Here is a 26,571-nt window from a genome sequence, read left to right as displayed (position 1 = left end):
ATTGGTACTGCTTTCTTTAAATAAAATATTTTAATATTTTATTTATGAAATTAGAATTCACTATAATTCGAGAAGCGCTGACATATTCTATACAGATGTTTCAGAAGCTTCCTTCTCAGTCTGCCGATGTACCTCAGCTCAGATCTGTGTGTCCTGCTACCCCATCTAAAGTTTCTTGCTAAGTACGGCCAGATAGAAATATAGGAGTATTTGAAAGAGATTTGTAGTGATTTCTAATCTAATTAAGGAGTAGTTCTAGTTTCTTAATTTGATGTAATACACCAGAATTGGGAATTGGCTTGGCTTTGGGACTATAAGCCTAAAATGTAATTAAAGGTATGAGAGCTTTAAATCCTCTTCAGAAAGGAAATGTATTCCAAGGGTTGCAGTCCAGTCCTGTGTGACCCTTTAAAAGATGATGTGAGGATATTTGGTTTTGCGATTATGCTCTTTAAGAAGGTGATAAGACAAGGAAGGGCCTCATCAATGGCATATTGAAATAAGGCTTCCTATTATATGTGAGAATAAGGGAGACTGAGTCCATTAAGTGCCTTATTGCACCTACCAACTTAAGAGGAAAAAGCATTTTATTACTTTACTATTATAACAAAAATTGTAGAAAATTAAACCTTTTCTTCTTCTTTTAGGATAGAGCTGAAATGCAAAGTTTCTGTTTGGGTTTTGAGTTTACATGGCTAAAATAGTTCTGTTCATGGCGTAGCTGGGACCAAAGTTCTCATTTTGTTCTAGATTGAATTAGTATGCCCTTGAAGACATTATGCATTTCAGAGAATCTTGACTTAGAATTTTAATATCATAGTTAATATTTAGCAAGTTTGAAGTATTACTGAGTTAGTGTCAGCCTGTGTTCTATGTAGTAACAGTACAGCTGATGGATTGTGTTCTTGTTGTCTGTCTTCTGTTAAGGTTCAATAGCAGCTGAATTTATTCTTTGTTTTCAATAGTGGTTTGTTGCTTTTTGTTCTGTAATTCTTGCTGTGTGCTTTTGTTGAAGTTAATGCCTTTTCTGTTAACCTGTTTCAAATAAGAGAAATACCATAGACATTTGCTATGTAATTTTGGACTGAAATAATAATTAATGAGCTTTGATCCTTTATTCCTTTTCCTGTACCCTGATGTGTCATGAAACTTGATTGAAAAATCTGTGCTGCAGTGAAAGGTTTTCATATGACCTGAGTTTGGGATAACACTTAAGGAGTAACCTACACTAACCTTCCAGAAATTAAACTCCTGTAGACTAGGTGCTGGGTCCTACAGTTTGGGCACAACAACACCATGCAGTGCTACTGGCAGGGGGAAGCAGCATGAGCCAGCAGTGTGCCCAGGTAGCCAAGAAGGCCAATGGCATCCTGGCCTATATCAGGAACAGTGTGGCCAACAGGACCAGAGAAGTGATTCTTCCTCTGTACTCAGCACTGGTGAGGCCACACCTGGAGTACTGTGTCCAGTTCTGGACTCCTCAGTTCAGGAAGGATATTGAGGTGCTGAGCAGGTCCAGAGAAGAGCAATGGGGCTGTTGAAGGGACTCGAACACAAGTCTTATGAGGAGAGGCTGAGGGAGCTGGGGCTGCTCAGCCTGGAGAAGAGGAGGCTCAGGGGAGACTTCATCACTCTCTACAACTCTGTGAAAGGAGGTTGTAGCCAGGTGGGGGTTGGTCTCTTCTCCCAGGCAACCAGCAGCAGGACAAGAGGGCATGGTCTTAAGCTCTGCCAGGGGAGGTTTAGGTTAGATATTAGGAAGAAATTCTTTACAAAGAGGATAATGGGCTGCCCAGAGATGTGGTGGATTCTCCGTCCCTGGAGGTTTTTAAGATGAGACTGGATGTGGCACTTAGTGCCATGGTCTAGTAACCACGGTGGTAGTGGATCAAGGGTTGGACTTGATGATCTCGGAAGTCCTTTCCAACCTGGCTGGTTCTATGATTCTAAGAGTGGCTGGAAAGTGGCCCAGCAGAGAAGGATGTGGGGGTGCTGCTCAACAGCTGTCTGAACATGAGCCAGGATTGTACCCAGGTGGCCAAGAACACCAAGGCATCCTGGCCCATATCAGCAACAGTGTGGCCAACAGGACCAGGAGTGTGATTGTCTCCCTGTACTCAGCACCGGTGAGGTCACACCTAGAGTACTGTGTCCAGTTTTGGAACTCTCAACTCAGAGAAGACATTGAGGTGCTGGAGCAGCTCCAGAGCAGGGTAACGGAGCTGGTGAAGGGTCTGGAGCACAAGTCCTATGAGGAGAGGCTGAGGCACCTGGAGAAAAGGAAGCTCATCACTCTCTACAACTCCCTGAAAGGAGGTTGTAGCTAGATGGGAGTCAGGCTGCTCTCCCAGGCAGCTAGTGACAAGATGAGAGGATCTAGTCTTAAGGTGTACCAGGGGAGCTTTAGGCTGGACATGAGGAGGAATTTCTTCACAGAAAGGGTGATGAGACATTGGAATGGACTGCCCAGGGAGCTGGTGGAGTCACCATCCTTGGAGGTGTTTGAGGAAAGACTGGATATGGCACGTAGTACCATAGTCTAGTTGACAAGGTGGTGTGCAATCATAGGTTGGACTTGATGATCTCAGGTTTTTTCTAGTCTAGTTGATTTTGTGATTCTGTATGTTAATGCTTCCTATGCATTTCATGAAATGAATTGTACGGCTTCTCTGGTAGCTGTTCTACGCTCTCTTTGTATCATTTGTCTTCATATGTAAGAACAGAAAGAACAGATATTCCACAGCTTCTATTATGCAAGATTATTTTTCAATTAAAGGAGTATTATTTTCTTATAGACTACTGAGGGTATTTTACTTGTGTTTAGTATTTGATCTCTCTTGATAAAAGAACAATGTTACTGTCTTTTAATATTGTTGTGGTGTTATTTTTGCTCTATACATCCTTAGCACACTTGGAAGTTGATAGAACCGAAGTATATATTAGATACCAAACATAAATAAAAAATACAAAAAGTAGTATAAAGCAGCCTCTTAACTGTGAGGAAAAATGCGCATGATATGCTTGGGGTATGAAATCATGCGTTTTTCACAAATAGGTTTTCCCAAATATTTTGTGGAAATTATACTCAAGAATTCACTGTGTTTATTAAACTTTTTATTACGATTGTATCTCTGACTGAAATCTTGCTGTAACTCTCTTCAGTTTCCTTAAAGGAGACATGTTTATTGTCCATAATGAATTGGAAGATGGCTGGATGTGGGTTACAAACCTTCGGACAGATGAACAAGGTCTTATTGTAGAAGACCTGGTAGAAGAAGTGGTAAGTAATTTTTGTATTCAAATTTCTTAAATGAATGAGTTGCTTTTTGTAAAATAATATTTAAATGAACAAAAACTAGTGACATTTAGTTGCTTGTTTTCTAATGATGTACTTTTCTAAACCAAGTCATTTGATCTAGTAGCTCTAGAATACTGCAACAAACCTTTAAGCCTAATTCAGTATCAAAAATGCCTATTCATGTGTTGTCCAAATACAAGTAGAAATTAATGGTACTGTAAATTTGCTGAGCACTTCCCTAAACTTGACTGTGCTGATGAAGAATCTGCTACTCATTTTAGTTGCATTTCTTTCTTACCATTGCCATGAAATGTCAAACTCTACAAAATGTAATTTTGCATTGTGGTAGGTCTTTCTCTTCATACAAGGGTGAAATTTGGCTTAAAAATTTATTGACGAGAGGAAAAAAAAGAAAGATATACTTTTTATAATATTTTCATGTACAGTACATGTGTTTTGCTAATAGCAGAGTGTTACCTGAGATGCTTCTCTCAGACCTGTGTCAGGATGTGAATGGCTAAATTGAAGTGGCAGTACTAGACTTGCTCTGTAGACTGATAGGTCAGTGGCTAATTTAAGCTTAGGAAGGTTGAGATTTTAGAAGGTTACCACCTCTAAAACAGGACTTGAAACATGAGAGAAACAATCCTCCGAAAGAACGTATTTTGGCTGAATTTCCACTTAATGAACAAAGAGGAAAACTTTTCACAGAATTGTAGTAAGCCCTTTAGTTCAAAAATGCCTCAGACTTTTAAGTGTTTTGTATATTTTCTACAGAAGGTCTTAACTTATGACATTTATTTTTTGAATTGAGCTGTACTGTTGTCATGCATTTAATATGTTAATTTTTTCATAGGGAAGAGAAGAAGATCCTCATGAAGGCAAAATGTAAGAGTGTTTGTTTTGTTATTAAAAGCAATTATAACTGTTTGTAAACTTCAACTATGAGATTTCCAAGCTTTTTTTTTTTTACCAAAGAGATTAATTTTTTCATTTCAAGACTTTTTTATGTATTACCTGCTGAAGATGCATGGATAATTAACATGAAAGGGTCCTGTGATAGGTGTACCTACTGCTAATGGATATTGCAGTGTTGAATTCTTGGACGAGTCCATGTATAATCACTTTCAGCCAAAATATGCACAATGGAGTATTTCTTGAACAGAGGTGCTGTAGAGTACTCTAAGTACTGGAGAGAGAGCAAAGTACTAGAAATACTAAAATACTAAAATACTAGAAATACGACAGTATTAGAAAAGTGTCTGTTAGCCTTGTGGATGGTAGAGTTGATCTGCTGGAGGATGGGAGTGTTCTGCAGGGGGATCTGGACAGTCTGGATTGATGGGTCAAGGCCAGTGGTAGGAGATTCCACAAGGTCAAGAGGTTGTTCCTACCCTTGGGTCACAGCAACCCCAGGCAGCAATACAGGCTGGAATAAGGGTGTCCAGAAAGCTGCATATGGGAAAAAGACATGGGGGTGCTGTTTGACAGTGGCTGAACATGAGGCAGTGTGTGCCCAGGTGGCCAAGAAGGCCAATGGCATCCTGGCTTGGATCAGCAGTAGTGTGGCCAGCAGGACCAAGGCAATGATTATCTCTCTGTACAGGGCACTGGTGAGGTTACACCTCAAATCCTGTGTTCAGTTCTTGGCCACTCATGGCAAGAAAGACATTGAGGTGTTCGGGCAAGTCCAGAAAAGGCCAACAGAACAGGACAAGGGTCTGGAGCACAAGTGTGATGAGGAGTGGCAGAGGGAGTTAGGGGGGCTCAGCCTGAAGAAAAGGAGGCTCAGGGGGCAACTTCTCACTCTACAACTACCTGAAAGGAGGTTGTAGCCATGTGGGGACCTGTCTCTGCTCCTAACAAGTGATAGGACAGAAGAAACAGCCTCAGATTACACCAGAAGAAGATTAGATTGGGTATCAGGGAAAATGTCTTCACTGAAAGGGTTGTCAAACCCAGGAATACACTGCCTAGGGCAGTGGTGGAATCATCATCCCTGGAGGGATTTAAAATGTGTGTAGGTGTGGCATTTGGAGACGTGATTTAGTGATGGACTTCACAGTGCAGGGTTAATGGTTGGACTTGATGAACTTAAAGGTCTCTTCCAACCCAAAGGATTCTAAGGTCCTACAAAGTGAAGATGATTTGCAAATAAAAAATTTCTAGTGGCTTGATTATTTAATCTGATGTCCTCATTTGTCAGTTTGCACTTGCTGCATTTTCACTGTTGCCCAGTTTTCAGTCTCCAAGAGGCTGGTGGCTGAAGGAGGCATTTCACTGGTATGTTTGTTGTGTACTGAGTTCTGCTAATCAATTTGGCAGTACGGAGCCCTTCAAATGTGGAATTTTTAATTTACTTTTCTGCAAAGTAGCTGGTAGCAGATATTTGGAACTTTGATACTGTCTTTCAGCATTTGTTTGCCTTTCAGAGAAATACAGAGGAGATTGCCTTGAGCATACCCTCTAAAGGTAGTATAGGAAGAAAGTTAGAAATTGGGCTCTTTTCTGATATATAAAGAAGCCATATTTTTAGCTTTCATTTGAATACAGAATATTAAGCTGCAACATGTAGCAGTTGTAGCAACTGAATAGTGCTAAGTATTAGGCTAAGACTAGGCAGAGGCTGCTGAACTTTTATGGAATACTGACACAGAACTCTGGGAAGGTACAAGGTGTGTGATCAAAGCAGTTTGTATTCATTAATCTAAAAAAGCTAGGTTTCATTTCCACAGCTCTGGCAAATTTGAGTTTGTGGTTTTCTGTGCAGTGTTTTAACTTCCTTCTTTGAGCTTTGGACTTCATGATTCAAGTAAACTGCTGTATTATACTGACTTCAAATAATGCTTATCAAATTATCTACTCTTTAGACAATTCATTTTAATGTCTAAACAGAGTTGGATTTGGACATCAGATCCAAGTGTTGGATATTTTTATTGAAATTATTTATATACCTGTTAATGTTACTTTTTTCATGCTGTTGGTGGAACAGAATAATTAAGTAGCATATTCATTGTCTCAGCTATATATTAGGTCTGTTTAAATAAAGATTAATTCATAGGTACTAGAGCCTTGAATGTCACCACAACCAAAACAGAGAGCTGGTAGTCTTGTTTTCTGATTTTTCTCTTCATCTTTGTTAAGATGGTTCCACGGGAAGATCTCCAAACAAGAGGCTTACAATTTGCTGATGACAGGTACATGTATTTCTGATTGAAACAGTGATAGTGAAATGGCACAAAGGGATCCTTTTAATATTAGAGTGTGGCATAACTTGCTTTTATGTCAGAGCATATGTAAATATCTTAAGAGTCTCAAATCCCTGTGGTTGTTACTTCAGTAGAAAACTACATTGGAGGAAAACTGTTGTGGCTATTAGTACTGTTAAAGTAATAATTTTTGCTTTAAATAATTTTTAAATAAATAAATGTGTAATCAATTATTTCACTTTTTGATGTCTTCTTCAAAATGCTGTGGAGACTATGCTTTTATATACCTAAAAGAAAATATATTATAAACATTCTTTGCGCTTTCTGAAGGAAATATTTCTTTAAAAGAAAACACCAGTATTTTTCAACCATATTGTTTAATAGCTTACTTTAAATATTGGAACAGAAATTCTTATTTTTTGAAAACATTATCAGCCCTTTTTAATGCTTTTTTAAAGAAGTGGAAAAGATGATGTGAGCTGCAACTAAACCATTTTTCATTAATTTTGGTGACTTAGTCCTAGTTCACCTAGTTGGAGATCACTGCTGGAATTTAACTTACAAGCTTTGTATTTCTTCAAGTGTGCGATTCTTCCTAATTTATATGGAAATGGATTTAACAGGGGTTTATAGAGAACACCTAAGAAAATTAACACTGTTACAATATCTTTTCAGTTGGTCAGGTGTGCAGTTTTCTTGTGAGGCCTTCAGATAATACCCCTGGGGATTATTCACTTTATTTTCGGACCAGTGAAAATATTCAGCGTTTTAAAATATGTCCAACATCAAACAATCAGTTTATGATGGGAGGCAGATACTATAATAGGTAAGTTTTGATGGCAAAAGGAATTGTTTGTATTTTATACTTGTATAACTTGATTCTGTTTATAATTACTGCTATGCTTTTAAGACTATGGTTTTCTTTATAGAAACTATTTTCCCTAACTTCCTTAGTAATTACTTGCAACTGAGAAAGTTCTTAAAGCTTAAAGAGCCCCAGTGTACCTTTTTTCTCTTGAAGTGTTAGTCCTTCTGCAGACCAGTTCATTCATACTGTAAATTGTGGATTGTAAGGCTCATGTGGATCCATAAACTGTGGATCTGTAATTAGGAGAATGCTCTGTTGGAAGTAGCTTGGAAACTACTCAGTGTGTTCTTGGCTATTTGAAAAGGGATAATAAAAATGTTAATTTTATCTGAGAAAATCAGTAGAGTTTTCTAATGATAGAAATGGCTATTCAAAAGAAAGGGGAAAAATATCTTCATTATTAGAAAAAGTTATTAAATTGCATTTTAATACGTGTGTTATACCTGGAACAGAAATACAGATCAGTTCAGAGAGCAAATTTGAGATGCATTTGTTTTGCCATTGGTGCAAAAATACAGTAATTTGTACAAAAAGAAAGAGAAATAATGAGATATGTGTCCCCTTTTGTGGAAGAAGCTATCAGTACACCTCCATCCTTGGTAGTCTTGTTTTTAGAGTTGTTGTAGGTGGAAGACTTCTCAGTAGTGAAAACTTGCCTTCCTCTTTTGACGGAGGTCATTGCCTGCCTCAAAAAATCAGCATTTTTCCAGTCTTGGTTGCTTAGAACCAGGGCATTCTTCATTCCAGTAGAGAACTTCTCTCACTTCCAGCTTGGCTTCTGAGTGGGTAGACATCCAGCAGCTGGTGTGTCTGAGAAAATGTCAAGGTCTCCTCACTAAGAAGTTCAGTGGACTTTGTCATATCACTTCACATGGACGATGGTTTGAGGCTAAACAGTTAAACCCTTATGAACCTATGCCTGTGCCACACCTAGGCTGCTTGAATACCTTCTTCATTAATCAGTCTGGCCTCCAGACATCCTCATTGAAAACCAGGCAAGCTGCAGTGTCAGCCTTTTGTGAAGGTAAACGCTCTTTTGCACATTCTCTAAATCATGGCTTATTAGGAGGATGATAGGCCAGGAGCCCTCACCCTAGGTGATGTCAAATTTATCAGCAAGTTAGTGGAACTCTTATTAGGCTCAAATGGTTTTGCAGCATTAAATAGTGTTACTTCAGAAAGTTACTATATGAAGTTATTACGATTCTGCTGGATTTACTTAAGGCATGGATTACATTTGTCTGAAGGAGATTCTATGGTGTTGAACAGAAAACTAAATTGTGAAGTTAAGTAGCAGTAAGTTATGACAGAATGCTTTAAGCATATTTTTTTTTTTTTTTTTTTTTAGTATTTTGGTACTTAGTTTCCAGAGATCTTCCTCACTGTGAAAGAGAATCTGACTCAGTTTTGTTGCATGTTTTGGAGAATTACTACTGTAATCACATTCAGTCCAACTTAGTATGTGTGGCAGGTTAGTAAATTTGCTGGAAATTCAAACGTGATGAAGAATGCAGTGCCAGATAAGGCCCCAAAATGAAGATGCTAACTTTCCCAAATTCTGTGATGTAAGATCTACTGCAAATGGCATGAATTAAGGAGCAGGAAAAAGTGAATAACTTTGTGGGCTTTTAAATTCTTGTACTAGTTCGATGATGTGGACACTGTAAGCAAGAAGTATTTTAGTGTGGGAATACTAACGTGGTTTTGTTGTATTGACTAATCAGAAGAGTCTGAAAAACGACAAATAGGTATTGAATCCGGAACAGAAATATGAAAAGCATGGATTTATGTGCAAAGTAATGAGACTACAAGCATTTCTTGGTGCAGTGAGTTCGTCGTGGATTCTGTAAAAATGTAGTGTTTTTCTTCAAGGTGAAAATTTTGGCTCTGAGAAGTGCTGCTTCTTGGTTACCTGCATCTGTTTGACAGTTTCCATTAACTATAAGCTTTTTTATACTAAGCTGTTTCATAAGTGCTCTCCAAGTATCTCCTTTGACATCTGATTAGATCTTTACAAAATCATCCTTGATAGTATTTTTCGTATTCTCTTACAGTTTGGCGATTGTAATTGGGACAAAAGATAAAATGAAAACAACCTGCTCTTTGTTTGCAGAGTACTGATTACAGTTATAGTATCAATAAAGGGTAGACTAAGATTTTCCATATAAAATTAAAAAGTAAGTATAGTAAAGAAACACAAACCAAAAGAAGTTGTTTTATTTTTTGGATATTTTGTATGTCAAAATATGAGACTGGAATCACAATAACCTATACAAGCAACAGTATATCTGCTTGTATTCCAGAAGAATTTATCTTGGGTGATCATCTCATATTCTTTGCTGCGTAGGCCGACTTCATTTCTTCCAGTAACCTGCTCCTTTTTTGTGTGCTCCCACCATTCTTTATGTAAACTCCTTTATAGAAGATAAGCATTTATTAGTGTTTCAATAATTTTTTCTAATTTTAGAACATGTGGTTAAGAAAAGCATACCAGACCCTTTTTCTGTCCTTTCATTTCCTCTATCTGCCTTTTTCCAAAATTTAACCTGTGTAACAGGTGGCATTCAGAAAAAGCTATAAAATTAGAGATGATTCTTTGTTTCTAGAGATTCTGTGTCAAAGGAAAACTTAAAAAACATTGACTCAATAGTTTATAGAGTGAACAAGCTTTCAAGTTACCTTGAATTTTGATAGACAGCACAATTTGAAAGTTTAATAGACAACTGGAAGATAATTTTGATTCAACTGGTAGATTGATTGTATTGTGATGAGCTGAATGATATGGGTTTAATGCTTTTTGTCTTTGTAATTTAACAGTGTATAGAATTGGTATCACTTAGTACTGCTTTCTGTATTCTTTGTTATTTGAAATGTTTGCTGTTGTAATAACTTTCAAATCATACTTAAAAAAAACATACTGTTCACGATGGTGAGATACTTTTCAAATCATGCAAGTAGCTGAGACCTGGGGAATGTAACAAGCCCTATGCTGAGCATTTTAAAATTACTGAAGTAACTTTAATGTAGTATTGAGATCCATTTCTATTTACATCTTATAAAACCAAGTCTAGCGGTTTTGTTGTTTTTTGGTTTTTTTGTTTTTGTTTTTTTTGAACCCAGGTTTATTTATGCCTTCCCTTATGTGGTTTGTGTAAGTAGGATTTCTGTTCCTGTCAAATGCTGAAGAAGGCTATGATTCATTTTCCCCTAGATAAGTTTTGTGGTCAGTATGATTTTATGCTTGATGTTTCACACGTTAGATAGCTCTGATCACTTGCAGATTCACATTCTATAGTGTACATGTCTGGAGATACCTGGTATCTTTGTTTCAGCATTCAGGCATTTGAGCTGTTGTAGTGATAAGGTAGGTAACCATCTGAGTTGAGTGGGAGCAGAGGCTGCAGAGCCTCCATCAAGGCATGGAGTCTTAGTCTATATGGTACTCTTAACTAGAAAAGGAGTTTTAAAATACAAGTGAGTTTGTCCTTCAGCCCATAGTAAAAAGTAGGAAGAAATTAGGCACCTGCTCCTTACACTGGCATTTTTAATCAAGGACGGAGAGGATGCATTGATGGTAAAGGCAGTCCTGATTAAATGAGAGATAAAAGTTATGCAGTGCTGTTTTATTGATTACAAAACGTTGGCAGTAGCTTTCAACTTGTTAAAAAAAATGACCAAGTCATTATTTTATGTTGTGTTACACAGTTTAAATTCTTATGCAGAAAACGGCTTATGCAGCTCAGATATAATTGAAATTAATTACTTGATTTCACTGAAACTGAAAGAGAAATTCATGTCATTCTGTATACCTGAAAACTAAAAGTACGTGTGGGAAGATTGTTATATCAAGCTTGCACTAGTTCATAGCTTCAGAATTAGAGGGAAAGAAAAGTGAACTAAGATGCCTTGATATAGCTTAATTTAGAAATTTTTGAGGTTATTTTTACAGTATCCGCTATTGTTCCTGTGTTGAATACATGCCTTGTTTGTTATCTTTGCACACACAGCCTAGAAGGAGATTGCACTTTCCAGGTCCTAGTTACTCTAGGACCTGGAAAATTATTGCCAATGAAATAGCAATTTTCAGCCTAGTTGGAAAGTGGGTAATGCACGTGTGCTACTTGAATGTGGAAAGTGCAGTGGCCTCATTTGGCATTTTAAGCAACTCATTAAAATATTTTGCAGAGTTTAGAATTAATATGTGCTGAATACAGTTTTGTGAACTTTCTTGACTTCAGTATATTAGCAAATTCTCATTGCTGCGGAGAAGATTATGATGATTAACACTTGATTTTATTAACACTCTGTGAGAAAGTTTTTTATGGTTATATGGAAAAGCAGACTATCAAACAGAGGAAAAATTAATGAGTTTAACATTTCAATCTTCTTTTTCTTATTGAAACAGTATTGCTGACATCATTGAGCACTATAGAAAAGAACAGATTGTTGAAGGATATTACCTAAAAGATCCTGTTCCAATGCAGGTAAGATTTCATCTCTGAGTGTTTAATGTTGAAATTACATACTGAATCATTACCAAATCAGTTTATGAACTGCATTACAGCAGAGATACAGGTAGTTAAACAGCTTCATCTCCAGTTTTAATGTTTTCAGCTGGTCTGTTTCTTTTTATTTTATCCTCAAATGCATTCATGTACCAAAGGTTGGCTTGTAGTCAGCAGAAAATATGGTAAGCTCACTCTGTCCTGTTAGGTGTTCAGCCTCTGCTCCATGCCCCTTGCTCTGGTCCCTGGCTCAATGTGCTGTGACTTAGTCCCACATTAGGGACTAAGGGAACCAGTCTGCCCTCCTTTCTTCTGTGTCTGGGTTTTTCCTCCTGTCAGAGGAAACCTGTACCCGCAGAAGAGCTTCAGGGATGATTTCAGGGCTGGGATTGCAGCATTTGTTCTGGAGCACCCTTGCCCCATAGCAGATGTTGATTCTGAGAGACCATCAGTAATAAACACACCACATCATGTAGGTTTTCATGAGCTTATATTTAGTTGTAACATTTACATGCATATTTTATTCCTCCTTTGTTCCCATGCTTTTCTGTTTCAATGGTTAGAAATTTGCCTTCCTGTCCTCCCTAAATAGAGTTACAGTCAGTTCATATCCCTTTGTGAGATCTTTCATATTAATATGAGAACATTTCTTCTGTTCACCAAGCTAAGCACACCAAAGCTGATCCTGTCACTTTTTGTAATGTTCTTGTAGCTGCCCTGCTGCCACCAGTTTTGGTGTGAACTTGCCTTTCTTGAACACAGTTGACCAGAATAGTTTAGAGTACCATGTCATGGGTAATTCCCTTTCTTGTTGAGGAAAGCACTTAACAAATATCCTAGAATACATGTCGTTTTCTGTGGTGGGTTGACCCTGGTGAGCAGCCAAGGACCCACACCTTCGTTTGCTCACTCCCTATTCCTGTGGGATAGGGGCAAAAGCAAAAGAACTCCTGGGTTGAGATAAATACAGTTTAATAAGCAAAGGAAGGGGTGGGTGGTGGGGTGATGCAAAGGCCATCACTCACCACCTCCCACAAGCAAACTGTGTTGTGTCCTCAGTGCTTCCCTATTGTTTGCTGATGTTAACTCATGCTTAATGTGGTTGGAACAGAAAGCAAATATGAATTCCAACACTGCTCCTTGAAAAACTTTACTAGTAACTTTCCTCATGCTCTATCATTCCTCTTGAATTATGGCAGTAACTCTTCATTTTAGCTTTTTGCATATGCGCTTACAGTTCTTGTATTAGTAAGCTTTGCACTGACTAATTCTCCATGTGAGAGTACTTCAGATCCTTTTAAACTAGCCAGATACACTTGTGACTGTTTCAAAATTTAGTGGTCAGTGGTGCAGTTAATGTTCTGCTTTGTGTTACCTCCCTTTCACATACCACTGCACTCCATTTTTGAGGGGAAAAAAATTCTCAAGTTTCGCTTTCTTTTAGGGTCAGTCTGATTGACTTCCCACGTCTAATATGAAATTTACTTAAAAATATTTGCTGCTAGATTTGTTTTGTGCACTGCTCCTTGTGTAGTTATGTTATGGACATTATCTTGGGCTCATAACATCTGGATGTTGCTTCCATTGTAGGTCCTGTAATTCCTGTTAGTATTACTAGATTATTTTTCATCTTGCTTTTGTTGTTTTCTTCTAAACATAGTTATTGTGTATATATACTGGCAGGGAGAAAAGTAGAGTATATATATCTAAGAATCAGTTCATATGTCTCTTTTCATCTCAGTTCTGTTCTCACTGCTTGACAGTCTTACTTTTCATGTTTTCTTATGGATAAAGAACTTCTGCTGATCAGCTTACTTGGTAAGGTCAGACTTGGCTTTGGTTTTGGCCATTCTTGTTTATTACTTGGTTTTCCAGATCCTGCCATTTTCTGTGTGAATTTATCCTTTTTCTGTTTTCTGTTTTCTGTTTCTGTTTTCTTCTCTTGTCTTGAGTTCTGCTCAGTTAGGACATGTGAGTTCTAATGAGATTAATGAAGGACTGTGCCGCTTTGAGTGAGTTGGTTCTGCACCATTTTTGTTGCTTCAGAGTTTATCCATGATTACTCGGGTCCGTGACTAGACATCTAGCTAGAAGCTAGATAAATCTTTAAAGACTTACATAAATAAATTTAACAGAAATCAGAGGGAAAGATCCTGCTTTTTCTGTCCATTCTGGAAATATGGAAATAGTTATATTACATTTCTAACAAGTGTTTAGTATGAAATATTATATTGCTTTACTAAAATACATGAGAGAACAATAGTACTGAGTTGGTAGCATTCAGTAAGATGATTCTGGTTGCAACTTCATAGTATACATTTTTTAATGGCAATTTCCAAGCTTAAAGTATGTTTTTCTTACATGTTTTCCAGCACCAAGAACAAGTGCTTAATGATACAGTGGAAGGAAGAGAAATCTACAATACAATTCGTCGGAAAACGAAGGATGCTTTTTACAAAAATATTGTCAAAAAAGGTTATCTTCTGAAAAAAAGTGAGTTATGTTTGCTTCTATTACTTTTTTATTCTTAAAAACATCAGATAAGAATCACAAAATCATAGAGTATTTTAAATGGGAAAGGACCCATAAGGATCATGCTCCTCATGGGTCTACTGAAAGCAAAACCACATGGCTAAGAGCATTGTCCAGATGCTCCTTGAACCCTGACAGGCATGTTGCTGCAAGGATTTCCTCGAGGAGCCTGTTCCAAGGATTAGCTGCCTTCTCAGTGAAGAACTTTTTCCAGCCTGAACTTCCCCTGCTGCAGCTTCATTCCATTTCCTTGTGCCCTATTGCTGGTCACCAGAGGGTGGAGATCAGCACCTCCTAGTTGAACATGCATACTTAGTGAGGTTAGTGTAGTAATGGTACTAGAAGGAGCAAAATTGAAGTGGACAAAAGGTTCTAGAAAGTGTGTGAGGAGGGTGAAAGATCTTTCCTTAAGTAGTACGAGAATAGAAGGACATGATACCTGAAATTATATACAGTATGAAAATATTTGTTGGCAGTTCTGAAAAAAAACAGACCACAGCACAAAAACTAGGCATCCTCATCAAGCCAGTGTTCAAACTCATTAAATAAAGTATATTTTCATAAAGTGTTTATATTTGTATATGTGGAACTAGCTAAATTCTTAGATATGGTTGTGTTTGGGGCTTGATTCTGATTTAAGTTTGCATACAATATATTCCCATTTCTGTTTTTCAGCCATTGTGCTTTAAGATACTGTAATGCAATCTGTTAAACATCGGTCAGAGTTTAGGAGTAACTTTCTCATATCAAGACTCTATTTTGTAATAAAAATATAATAAATTTGATCTACACTGTTATTTTTTGCAATCTGTGTAGATACAGTCAGAACAGTGACAGGAACTCACTGTTCAGGCACTGTTCACTCATAGGCACTTGCTTAATCCTGAAAATGTGTAAGGAACCTTTTGCAACTCTACCTGCATCTGCGAAGAGGGTCTGGTTTTTGTCATGTATGTAAAATTGAGTATGTATGCTGATTTTATAATTCACATGATTACCTGTACATTGCTCCTCTGTTTGGGATTTGGCAAAAACTGTACTGCCCTCTTTTCTTACAAAATTTACATGTTCTTTTAAAAAGTACTGTAACTTTTTTATTGACTTTTGTACAGGTAAAGGAAAAAGATGGAAAAACTTGTACTTTATATTAGAGGGGAATGATGCTCAGCTTATTTATTTTGAAAGTGAAAAACGAGCCACAAAACCCAAAGGACTAATAGACCTTAGTGTGTGTTCCGTCTATGGAGTACATGACAGTTTGTTTGGCAGGTAGGACACTGGCTTTTTTTAATCCTATTGAACCAAGAATCAATAAAGAATTTTGTCAATTCAAAAAGTTCTACATTCTTTTGGTAGGTATTTGAAAACTAACCCAGTTAGATGAAGTCTGTAAGTGCTTTTCTGTATGAGAACTAGTACTTTTGTTACATTTGACCAACTTAGTAGTAAACTAGATCATATAATTAAACATCCACAGGAAAATTTTTTTGCATAATTACTATATTCAGAGATAAGATTTGATGTGAAAATTATTTCCTGTAATATTTTGATGTTCAAAATATGCTGAGAATCAAAAGTATTTCAGATATTATTAGTAATTACCAAGAAAGAGTTTACATATTTGTTCATTAAAAACAACTCCACTGGCCTGTATTATAGTGTTTTATAGAAGAAATAAGTGCATTTACTTATATAATAAATGATAGAAATTAGAAATTCTGGTTATCCTAAGGATCTCAGTATTTATTAAAAATCATACATATTCAACTTCTGTTTATTTTTGCAAAAAAACTTCAAGACATGCTTAAAATTAGTGGCATTTCCTAAACTGCAAAGACTAGTGAGTTTCTTTATCTGTTTGGGTTCTTTTAAAATCTTTTCAATAATTTTGAAAAAAAACCTCCATCTAACTACTGGAATGAGGAGCATGTATGTAGATAAAGAGTATCTAAAAAATTACTGATATGTTCCTTATGTAGGTTGACAATTATGCAGGAAGCTTTGGTGTATATTGTAATATAGGAACATTTTGGTTATGTTTCTTGAACAGCTTTCAAGAAACCCTGTGTTGTGGCTTAGAGTGTAGTTGGGCACTAGGTGGTACTACAGGTGTGTAGGAGACCTGTGGTAGCAGCAACTTAGGAAGCTGTTAGTGACGAACTACAGTTGAGACAACTTCAGGTAACAGGTAAAAAACTGCCTTTGCTGTTTCCTCAGCAGTACAGTGAAGTCGGTACTTCTGTGACATTTAAGGTTGTATAGTTTTGTGCCACATACACTAATGTTTGGTGTGTGGTCTAGTACATACTTCATTCGTCATGAGAGCTATGGGACACATTCAGATAGGGGATTTTCTAAGTTAATATTGTTTCCTGAAAGAACAAATCCTTAATGTATGATGAACTGCTTGTGAACTAATGCTGAACCTCTGCTGCTTTTAAACTCTCTAGGAATAGTCCTTGTTGATAAGTTTTTTCAGATGGCTGTTTTTTTTTCCCTGACTGTAAGTTAGCATACATGCCTGTTCAGTACAGAACATTCCAAAAATTTATCAGTACTCTGAAGGAGTTTTGAAGGGCCTGAGGAATCTTTTCATTGGAGTTCTTTATCTTTTCATGTTGTGATGATGACATGTAGATGAACAAAAATTGATGGAATATTCAGTGTTCCTTACAGACAAACAGCAGTAATCTGTTAGTTCAGTGTAAACTTTGTTTTGGCACAGATCAAGGGAAGATGTCCGTTAATGTGTGAAGATTAATAAAACTTACATTTTTGTTTTGTTTATTTTTAAGGCCAAACTGTTTTCAGATAGTAGTTCAGCACTTTAGTGAAGAGCATTACATCTTTTACTTTGCAGGCGAAACTCCAGAACAAGCACAGGTGAGAGCTTTTGTTGCTAAGTGTAAAAAAGTAACTTTTTGTCTTGTGTTGTTTAATGATGTTGCCCTTCTGAAACAGGCAGCGTTATCACAAGTAGTTAGTGGTTATATTAGGAGGTCCTAAAATGGAGTAGTAGCAGACCTGCCAGGGAAGAGGTTGGTGCTGAGAATCCAGCATCTACATTACCTGCTCTTTAGGGTTTTGATTTGGACAAATTCTAGTCAGGTCCCATGGGCTGAACTTCTGTTATTTTCCATTCTGTGTTTTTGAAGAACAAATACATTTTTTGACATAGTTCAATTCAGAAAAAAAATTTACTCTCCAGGACTTTTCCAGCATAGTAAGTAAGACTTTTACTTTAGACTGAAATAAATAAAGTGAAATGAAACGCTAATGCATGCATGTGTGCTCAATGATCAAAGTATATTGAACAACTGTCTTTTGCAGTTATTTGTCCTGTTTATAAATTGGTAGTTGTTCATGATCTTGGGCCCTGATGGTGCATAAAACATAAAGTTTTCTGGTTTTATATGGTATCCTTTTGTTACTTGCTCTCTTAACAGTTATGTTCACCGATTAAGAATTGAGAGATAGGAACCTACTTCTCTGAAACTCATTTTCCAGCAGGAGAGGATATCTAAAATGACACGATGTTCTTATTTATTAAGTTTTAAGCTCTGAAAGCCCTCAGATCTGAAGTATACCTGTTGCATCAGAAGTTTAAGCTTTGCATTTGATTTTATTTGAATGGAATTAAAACTGTTTAGAGCACTTATAATAGACTGCTATTCACCAGAGCATGAAGTCTATATAAATACAGTATTTTTCTTGTGCTGTATGTAAAGTAAAGCACAAATTTTCCTGTTAAATGAATGCAAATTTGTGGAATTAGCTGAGATGCCATCAGAATCGTGTAGTCACATTTGTCACACAGCTTTCACTGTGCTGTCTTTGAGATGCAGTGTTCTGTATAGTAATTGAGAATATATAAATTAATGTCCATGCCCCTAACTACACATTAATTTTGTCACATCTGTAAAATCTTTTGTGTTCTAAAAAGTAGAAGAATTAAGAATGTGTTGAAGACAGAATATCCTGTCTTGTTTCCTGGATGTTTAGTATAATCTGCTTTTGGTTTTGATCTTCTTAACAGGCTGTTTCACTGTATTTATACAGAATGCAGTTGTTTCAGGTTTCTTTATAACATGGCTTTGGCCCAGGAAAGTTTACAGATATTTCTTTCAAGAAAGCTTAGCTTTCTTTACTGTGCAACATTTCATAGAAGAATAGAAACTTCATGGCGTGTAGCTGAAAGGTTTTCCTTGTGTGGAAGGATTTGAAAGCAGAAGCCTGACTCACAAAGTGGTCTAGCTGAGAATAGCTGCAGTACATATTGCTGTATTTTTAAAATGTGAAGGATATTGTGAGGGGTAAAGATTGAAGCAGGGTTGTGGGGGTTTTAATGACATTGTTAAATTGTACTATGAGAGTGGATAGCGGATCTTTGAGATACAGACTTAAGAAGGCTGTTGCTCAAAACCTGAATTTTGTGCTTCACAAGAGATATACAGAATTTAATGGTTGGGGGACAAAAACTAGAGAATGAAGCTATAACATAACATACCTTCCACCTTCCAAAGGCCCCTTGTAAAGCTTCCCTGTTAGCTTTTTCACACTGGGGTGACTTTTTCAGAGGTGGCCTGGCAAGCTGACAGTGCCTCTTAGCAGCTTATTTGTTTAAAAAAAAAATAAATAGACAAAGGTTCTGCAGGCAGTTTGGTGTTAGACAAACTGTTTATTTCTATGACCAGAATGGAATCCATCCATCCATCCACTCTGCTGTATGCATTTGTGGGAAAACTGGGGAATGTTGGATATATGCTCTGTGTTTCTCTGTTAATGTTTTAGTTTTTGTTTAAAGTATACACAGTGTTATGACTGCCATATAGGAGTACTGGAGAGAATAATCAGACCAGTTTGACTTGTTAAATGTAATTTTCTCAGAAGCAAAGAAGTTTTGCTTAATTTTTTATACAATTTGTAATGTCATGTAGTATCACTAGACTGGAAAATTGGTAAAGGTCACACCATATGTCCATTAGTAATGCTTCATAGTTATAAAAGAGAAAGTACAGATTTGCAAATCCTTTATGAGGTTTTGCTCAGTAAAGATAAGAAATTTGCTTTAATATTCAAATGTGTACTTTGGAATTTCACAGGAAACCTAGGTTTTGCTAAGCTAAAGTGAAATTTCAGATACTCTTTTTAAATATGTCTGTTCCACTGCAAGAAGCTGTGGCTAACTTGGTTCCATTTCATGATTCTGTGTCCTTCTCTCTTAGGACTGGATGAAAGCTCTGCAGATGTTTTGCAGTTTAAGAAAAACCAGTCCAGGAACATCAAATAAGCGCCTGCGTCAGGTGAAGCTGATATATGTGGGGTTGGTGGTGCACGTGGAGGAGTGTTTTGTCTCTTTGTTGCAAAATGATACGGATAAATCTCAGACTTTTCCTTTCTGTAGAAGTTAATCCTGAATAAAAGTGTAAAGATGTCAGCAACTTCAAAAATGTGCCTCATATGGGAAACTTCAAAAATCTATATGGCATGTGAACAAATTTTATAAAAATGTATATGACATGTAAATAAGGTACTCCTTTAAATAATGATTTAATTTTCAGTAACATGTACGTGCCTGAACATTCTTGAGCCTTAATTTCTCTCGGCCTTTGAAAGTGCTGGAATTTCCTCAGAGACAGAGGACAGCCAGTCTTATACATTTAAGTCTGTAATGATTGCAGAATAATGGGGAAATACTTCAAGAATTCCTCATATTTTTAAATCTTAGGAACATTGAATGTAGTTGTTTTTTATAGGTAGTAGAGAAAAGAATAAAATGTGGAATAAAGAAAAGGAATAAAAAGGAATAAAATACAACATTTAGTTGTGAACATTAAAAATGTTTGGATACTTCTAATAAATGAACTAAATTAGGTGAATTAACAGATGAAGTGGCAGGTGAAATTGGAATCTTCAGACTGCAAAAGCAAAGCAAAAGGACAATTCTTTTATTCAAAAGGCAAAGACGATGCTCATCTACATAAAGGAGTACAATGTAATGGGTTGCACAAGAGAATTTTACATAATCTGTTTGTGTTTGGAATTGTCCATGGCTCTTACTCAAAGTGCCAGTCCTTGATTTCAGTAAAATCTTCTGTGCCTAGAAAAGTTGTTATTTGAAAATCCTAATGCCCCAAAGATAATTTTAAAAGAACACACGATGCCTTAAAGACATGCGTCTTGATATTTGTTTTCAGAAATTGAGTTACTCTTATTTTGTGACTTGTGCCTCTTAAAAATGTTCAGTATTCACATATTAACAATGTCTCTGCACAAAGGATAAAAAATTCATTAATATGCTTTGTATTTGTACTTTAGCAACAAAAAATAAATTCCATTTGTTTTTTTTTCAGGTCAGCAGTCTCATTTTGCATGTAGAAGAAGCTCATACGCTCCCAGTAAAGCATTTTACAAATCCATATTGTAACATCTACCTGAACAGTGTCCAGGTAGCAAAAACACACATCAGGGAAGGGCAGAACCCTGTGTGGTCAGAAGAATTTGTCTTTGAGTAAGTCTTAATCATCTTGAATTATTGAATTTCACTTGTAATTTGCATTGCATTTAAGATTCTTAACACTGTATATTGTTTTACTGTATTTTTAAACATACTGTCTATGTGTTTATACTGCACCAACTTTTCAGCCAAATTCTGCATGGGCAGAATTTTTTATAGGCACCTAACTAAACCTTAACCTTTGTTAATATGTGTGTCTTTGGCTGATAGGGATAGCTGAGGATTGAAATGAAATTAGGAAAAGTGGAAATGCCAGCCAAGTATAGTACTAATTGAGGATCTCTGTCTTTTCTCCTAGTGATCTTTCATCTGATATTAATAGATTTGAGATAAGTCTTAGTAACAAAACAAAGAAAAGCAAAGATCCAGATATATGTAAGTATTTTTTCTGAAAAGATGTTTATATGTTTCAGCAATGGATACTCTGTGTGGGTTTTCTTTACTTTTGTCAAGCACTGTCACAAGAAATTTAGGCTGGTTTTTATTCTCTGTCTTTGTATATTTTGGATGTCTGAAGTAGTTTTCCATTAATAGTTTTATAATGAGAATCTGCATGGTGTTTAGTAATAAAATGCACAGTAAGCCAGTCCTGTATACCTGGCGCCTTTCCTAGCTCTGCTTTGGAGTAGCCATTGTCAGACAATGACTGTGCTTACCAAAAAGCAAGAGAAGCAAGAGGAAAGAGAAACTTTCAGTACTAGTCTACTCCATAAAATGGAGTTCCATGGAGTTTTAAGTCTGACTACATGGAATTCCTTTTGAGGTTTTTGGTTGCTTCCAGTGAGAAAGGGAATGATATGATTCTTTATTAAAAAAATAATCTTGGTTGTTTCTGAAGAAAATTTCCTTGTTTTCTTTCTATTTTAGCTCATCTGTCTGCTTCCCTTATTACCACTCATGCTTAAACCTGAAGTTACCTCAGTATTACCTTGATTAGGACAGGATCCATATTTTCTTCTGCCTTTTACGCAAGTTTCCAATAATTTCTTTTCCTCATGTTACCCAGACAGCTACTTCTGTGGTTTTGTTTCTGTTCCAGCAAATTAAGAGCAAGGTGGTAAAATCTGTCAGTTTCCTTGAAAAGAAGGGGTTTGAAGAATGTGAATTTGAAGCTCTTAGATAGAAAAAAATATATATTTTTTTTTAAGTTCAGGTCTCTACCACACAACATGTTTTTAGTTTTGTTTTTTTCTGTTCTTGTTTCCCACCATACTTGTTCTTGAGCAGCTTCAGTCCTGTGCTTCCTCTTTGATGCCTGCAGGGCAGGATGGCTTCTCTGTCCCCTTCAAATTTATTCCAAGATTGTCTTCTTTTCTGTTATGTTCAGAGCTGTCTGTTCTAAAGCCTATCAGAGTTGTTTTCAGTTTGGGTATATTTTGTTACTGACCTGTAACTTGTGCCGCAGTGCTAATTTATTGGTGGGGGGTTTATTTGGTGTTGGGGGTTTTTTGTGTGTGCGGTTTTGTTTGGTTTGGGTTTTTTTGTAAGATCTGTAGGGAAACTTTGACCAAAATAGATGATTTACAACTCATTTTGAATGGTCTTGCAGAACCTGATTCAGTTTGTGATTTTTTTGTTTGTCTTTCATGTGAGGAAATTAAAAGCAGATCTCATTGAGAGTCATGGAAAGAGAGGATGTTTGCTTGAGAGATGCAGACTAACAGGCTAAACTATTAGTGACACTAACTGTGGGTTCCTCTTGGAGGATGATGGGTGTTTCACAAGCACAGTGTTGCCTGTGAATGTACCTGGGCCCTTTCTCTGTGAAAAAAAAAATTCCATTCAGGAACACATGTACCTGCTCCAGATGAGCCCATGCTCCCAGCTGCTGTATCTTGCTTGGCAATTTGAAGTTACCAACACCACTGAGAGGCCGACTTTCATTATCAGGCAGCAAGTGCTTGAGACCAATTTTTTACGTAATATGCATAAAGAGTTACTTAGCCTCAGCATTAGTATATGGGAAATACACATGTAAGTGTTTGGGAAGGCCATACAACACTGTAATAATAAATAGTAAGAAGTAATAAAGCGATGGAGGAGCAGACCTGATGGTGGTGTCAGATGGAGGCTGGAAAGGGAATAGTCAATTATAGACATCACCTATTTTTATTTTCAGGCTGCTACCTGGATTTGCAGGGTAGCACTTTTTTACCTGCTTACTTGGGTGTTACAAGGGAAGCCATGTCAATAGTCATGTGGCATTTTTGAATTTATACATTCTCTACAGAATGCCTTATTTCTTCAATTTACAGGACTCTGATAAGCCACTGAAGTGAATTTGTTAATATATTGATGGCAAACTTGTTTACTCTTACTAGTATTTTTTTACTGAAATAAGACGACGTGCTGAAAATAAAATGGGCTTTTTATTCAATAGTAACACTGTTTTGGTGGAAATAACGTACTTGAACGATGCTTTTTTTTCTTAAGTGTTTATGCGTTGCCAATTAAGCCGACTACAAAAAGGACATGCAACAGATGAGTGGTTTCAACTCAGTTCCCATGTACCATTAAAGGGTATTGAGCCAGGATCTTTGCGTGTTCGAGCACGATATTCCATGGAGAAGATCATGCCAGAAGAGGAATACAGTGAATTTAAAGAGGTATGAATTTGTTTAACTTTCCTTGGTTTATCTGTCAAAACTCAGTTTGTTGGTAGAGATGGATCTCAGTAACACTGGTTGACATAATTAAATAATATTTACAGTAACACATATATATATGATATAATTTTTTTCAAAAGCTGTTATGTGTTAAGAGAAGCTTCTGAATATTTTAATTTTTTTTTTCTTTCAGCTTATACTCCAGAAAGAACTTCATGTAGTCTATGCCTTATCACATGTTTGTGGGCAGGACAGAACACTGTTGGCTGGCATTTTATTGAAGATTTTCCTTCACGAAAAGCTTGAGTCCCTGTTGTTACGAACACTAAATGACAGGGAGATAAGCATGGAAGGTACTGCACTAAATCACACTAAAGTTTACTGGAATTCTGGGCAGGTGGGGAAGGAAGGGCTCCAGTATCTTCCTTTTTTCTCCTCCTTTAGTTACAATTTATGTTGAATAGCTAACACGTTTTTCCTCTCATTTTGTTACCTCCTTTTCTCAACTTTTCTCTTTCCTGTCTCTTTTTTCAGATGAAGCTACTACCTTGTTCCGTGCCACCACTTTAGCAAGCACACTTATGGAGCAGTATATGAAAGCCACAGCAACGAGTTTTGTTCATCATGCGCTGAAAGACTCCATATTAAAGATAATGGAGAGCAAGCAGTCCTGTGAGGTGATACCTTGAACTGTGTTTGTAAACATCTTGGTTTGTTGACACAATTATCTACTGGTTGTTAACATTAAATATTAGTTTTAGAAACAGTTATTTATCTCTCAGAACTAAAATTTGTTTACATCAGAAAGGTAGGAACTGAATTCATTAAGACATTTTTTTCCCTGGATTTTGGCTTCAAACAATATTCATAGTAGAACTTTTAATTGAAAAGTTCCTGATATTAAATAATGGTTATTTATCCTGAAACCCTTTTGAAAATGGCTCTCCTGTGTTTCACTTCAGTTTCATTGTGGAAAGGATGGTAGTCATCAGAAATTTGGATTGAGAGAGTCAAAAAGGTCACACAGATGAATAGTGCTGAATATCTGAGCTGTTAAAAGCCAGATATGTGTATTAGAACTTAAAACTGTTGCTTCTTCACATTTCCTGACCAGCCATTGAAACAGGCTTGTGAGTTCTATAAGAGATGTGTACAGCAGCAAATACTTAATTTACTTTGAAGTAGCATTCAGTGCATAATATTATGAAACTATTTATGTAGTTCTTGAGGAGAAGAAACCTAATCTTTTTCTCTTTGTTTTAGTTAAATCCCTCAAAGTTAGAAAAAAATGAAGATGTAAACACTAATTTGGCACATCTACTCAGTATACTTTCAGAACTGGTGGAGAAAATTTTCATGGCTGCAGAGATATTGCCCCCGTAAGTGTGCACTTTTCTGCTCAGATTTATACTTGAAAATTCCTGTTTCTGTGAATTACATTGCACATCAAAATGATGTTCTTACTGATTTATATTAGGATTGCTGTATGGATACATAGGAATATAGATGAGGGGGAAAAAGTAACACTTCCAGCAGTGCTTTTTACAAAAGCCTCTTGCACACTTGCTTATCTTTTAAGGAAAAGCTACTAGACTCAAGAGGTCAGGGAAAAAAAAGAATAATAAAAATAATCAATCTCACATTTTCACAAAAAGTGAAACAGTACACAGGGTTTTTCCTCCAGTGTGTCGTTAGCTTTTAAGGTATAAAAAAATCCTCAATTTTGAGACATCAGTGTAGCAAGGAAGTTTCGTGTTACTGCTGGCAAGGTTAGCATTGAAAGGTGCACTGCTGTTAAGTATATGGTGCAGCACTCAACATTTTCTGAAATACGCCACAAATTGTTGTATTTCTTTTAATGGGAGAGGACTATTGCAGTGGTTGCTTAACTTCTAAACACTATCCCTCATTTATGGAAAGAATGGTTATTTAGTTAAGAGAAAAAAATTAAAACATCAAAATTGTCTTTTCTTTAAAAAGACAGGAACAGGAAACATATAATAAAACATTTAAAGCACATCTGAATGATCATTGAATGGCATATACAATGTGTAATTTATAAATTTACTTTTTAATATAAACTTCAGAAATAGAAAACTTATAAATTTGTTAACTTATAAATTAACTCTTAGGTAAAGGTAACTTAAAGCTTATGTCTAAGTTAGTAATGTAAAGTTGGTAATAGTTCTGCATGAAGTAGGAAGTTGCTCTAGGTCCTTTCTCACCAGCATTTTTGATTCTGTAAGTTTGATGGGTAATTACCTACTACTTCTACAGGACATTGAGGTATATTTATGGGTGCCTACAGAAGTCTGTTCAAAACAAGTGGCCAGCTAATACCACCATGAGAACTAGAGTTGTTAGGTAAGTTACTTGTCAACTTTATTCTGAAAATAAGCGATGTTAAAGATATACTGCAGTGTGCTTATCTGTGTTTCTTTCAGTCACAAAACTATGCATGCTTGCACATTTAAGATATTTATGATACTGAGGCACAATGTCCCAGTTAAGGATTATGAGCTTGCTAGATTCTTAGTCATGTTCTGAGAGTCTTGCCAGAATAAAACGAGGTAGTGTAGAGGTCAGTATAGCTTGACTTAATGGTTTTAACTTTGAATTTCTGGTGCTCCTGTCCAGTCATGTTGGAACATTTCAGAGCTCCTCTAAAAATGTTTCAGGATGTTACTGAACCTGGCTCTTCTGAACTCACACCAGCATCAAAACTCCAATCTACGTTATTAAACCAATGCAACACACAAGTTCTTCTCTGTTCATTGCCAGGGCAGGTCAAACAAAAATCTTTGCTGGTGTCAGGCAGTTAAATTATTGGCAGAGGTTAATCTCCCCTGGAGGGATCTTTCAGAGGATTTGTCTTTGGCTTGTATTTATCATTTTGTATTCCATACTGCTAAGGGACATTGCCTTCAAATGGAGACTGCTCTTACTGTTAGAGCCCTTTGTATTTTGAGGGTCTCACCTCTGCTGGAAGGCTGTAAAGCTCAGCAGTGAATTCCATATCTCTTTCTGTTTGTCCCC

General features: G+C 36.5%; 1 protein-coding gene across 1 annotated transcript in view; it reads left to right on the top strand.

Annotated features, from left to right (window-relative positions):
- The window catches only part of RASA1 (RAS p21 protein activator 1), a 54,789-nt gene that overhangs the window by 21,572 nt on the left and 6,646 nt on the right, over positions 1-26,571 (top strand). Inside the window, exons 5-20 of the mRNA XM_027671325.1 lie at positions 3,163-3,280; positions 4,155-4,186; positions 6,443-6,495; positions 7,183-7,333; positions 11,781-11,859; positions 14,253-14,373; positions 15,525-15,681; positions 17,208-17,295; positions 19,638-19,715; positions 20,766-20,923; positions 21,228-21,304; positions 23,363-23,535; positions 23,729-23,888; positions 24,070-24,212; positions 24,799-24,914; positions 25,813-25,899. Of these exons, the coding sequence (XP_027527126.1) occupies positions 3,163-3,280; positions 4,155-4,186; positions 6,443-6,495; positions 7,183-7,333; positions 11,781-11,859; positions 14,253-14,373; positions 15,525-15,681; positions 17,208-17,295; positions 19,638-19,715; positions 20,766-20,923; positions 21,228-21,304; positions 23,363-23,535; positions 23,729-23,888; positions 24,070-24,212; positions 24,799-24,914; positions 25,813-25,899 (1,791 nt within the window). The remainder of the gene's footprint in view (positions 1-3,162; positions 3,281-4,154; positions 4,187-6,442; positions 6,496-7,182; positions 7,334-11,780; positions 11,860-14,252; positions 14,374-15,524; positions 15,682-17,207; positions 17,296-19,637; positions 19,716-20,765; positions 20,924-21,227; positions 21,305-23,362; positions 23,536-23,728; positions 23,889-24,069; positions 24,213-24,798; positions 24,915-25,812; positions 25,900-26,571) is intronic.

The sequence above is a fragment of the Neopelma chrysocephalum genome, unplaced genomic scaffold (genome assembly GCF_003984885.1).
Source record: "Neopelma chrysocephalum unplaced genomic scaffold, ASM398488v2 Primary Assembly neopelma1_97065, whole genome shotgun sequence".
Taxonomy (NCBI): domain Eukaryota; kingdom Metazoa; phylum Chordata; class Aves; order Passeriformes; family Pipridae; genus Neopelma; species Neopelma chrysocephalum.
Note: the sequence above shows the minus strand (reverse complement) of the source record. Positions and strands in the feature narration are given on the sequence as shown.